General features: G+C 42.2%; 1 protein-coding gene across 1 annotated transcript in view; it reads right to left on the reverse strand.

Moving 5' to 3' along the window:
* The window catches only part of RBM47 (RNA binding motif protein 47), a 258207-nt gene that overhangs the window by 7031 nt on the left and 249998 nt on the right, over nt 1–1178 (reverse strand). The window contains exon 7 of the mRNA XM_011987992.1: nt 53–84. Within this exon, the coding sequence (XP_011843382.1) occupies nt 53–84 (32 nt within the window). The remainder of the gene's footprint in view (nt 1–52; nt 85–1178) is intronic.

Raw genomic sequence — 1178 nt, forward strand, 5'->3', positions numbered from 1 at the left:
ATAGTCAGAACATGATTATGGTGCCTGGAATTTGGACCTGACCAGAACTCACAGTGCACATCAAAGACAAATGTTCATGAGTTTCTTAGTAAAGAAGAATTAGAAATTATTATCAAAATTCCACTAAGTACTGCTGCTAAGTTATTGTAAATATTTACCAGAAGTCCACAAGTACTATAACTACACTCAGTTGTTATTCTACAGTGTCATTTACAACCAGTTCCTCTTTTTGTCTTTCAGAAATCCCAAGTTAAAGAATACTTAATGACAGACTGAAAGACAAATAAGCTTCAGAGAGTCTGCCCTTTCTGAATAACACAGTCAAGACTAGCATTCAGAGTGAGCAAAAGCAAGTAAACAGCATCCTACTGTGGAGGGTCAGAGGCCTGGCTCTGTCTCAGAATCATTGAGGAGCTGTGCAAAATATCAGTTCTAGGACCCCAGCCCAGTTTGACTGAATTGGAAACTTCAGGGATTAGAGTCTAACAATCTCTGTTTTTTAAAAAATGTAGGCCTGTAATCCCACACTTTGGGAGGTTGAGGTGGGAGGACTGCTTGAGCCCAGGAGTTCAATACCAGTTTGGGCAACATAGCAAGACTTTGTCCCTACATATAAAAAAGTTAGCCGGGCATGGTGGTGTGCGTCTGTGGTCCCAACTTCTTGGGAGGCTGAGGTGGGAGGATTGCTTTAACCAGGGAGGTTGAGGTTGCAGTGAGCCATGCACTCCAGCCTGGGTGACAGAGTGAGACTCTGTCTCAAAAACATCAAAAATCAAAAATGAAAAGAAGTGACCTGGATAATTCTTTTTCAGCTGGATAAGGGATCTTGGGCCTGAGTACTTGTGATTAGTATTTGCGATTCACTGCCTCACAGAGAACAGCTTTAACAAGATTTTCTTCTGTTAAATGGATGTCCTCCCTATGTCCTATGAGGTGAAGATGCAAAGAAACAAGACACAGTCTTTGGTTTGGAGGAGCTTCATTTTCCTTGGAAGACAGAACACATTGGCAGCCACAGGCCAAGTAATGATGTGGTAATGAGGAGTACAGGAGAGAACATTTCTCTAGGAGGTGGATGGGGAAGATTCTATGGAAGAGATGAGAATAAAGAAACCAGGATACAGTATGAACAAAGGTGGGGAAGGAGGCCAACATGGTAAGATGAGTTTGGGAACAGA

This window comes from Mandrillus leucophaeus, unplaced genomic scaffold (genome assembly GCF_000951045.1).
Source record: "Mandrillus leucophaeus isolate KB7577 unplaced genomic scaffold, Mleu.le_1.0 Scaffold320, whole genome shotgun sequence".
In the NCBI taxonomy this organism is placed as follows: Eukaryota; Metazoa; Chordata; class Mammalia; order Primates; family Cercopithecidae; genus Mandrillus; species Mandrillus leucophaeus.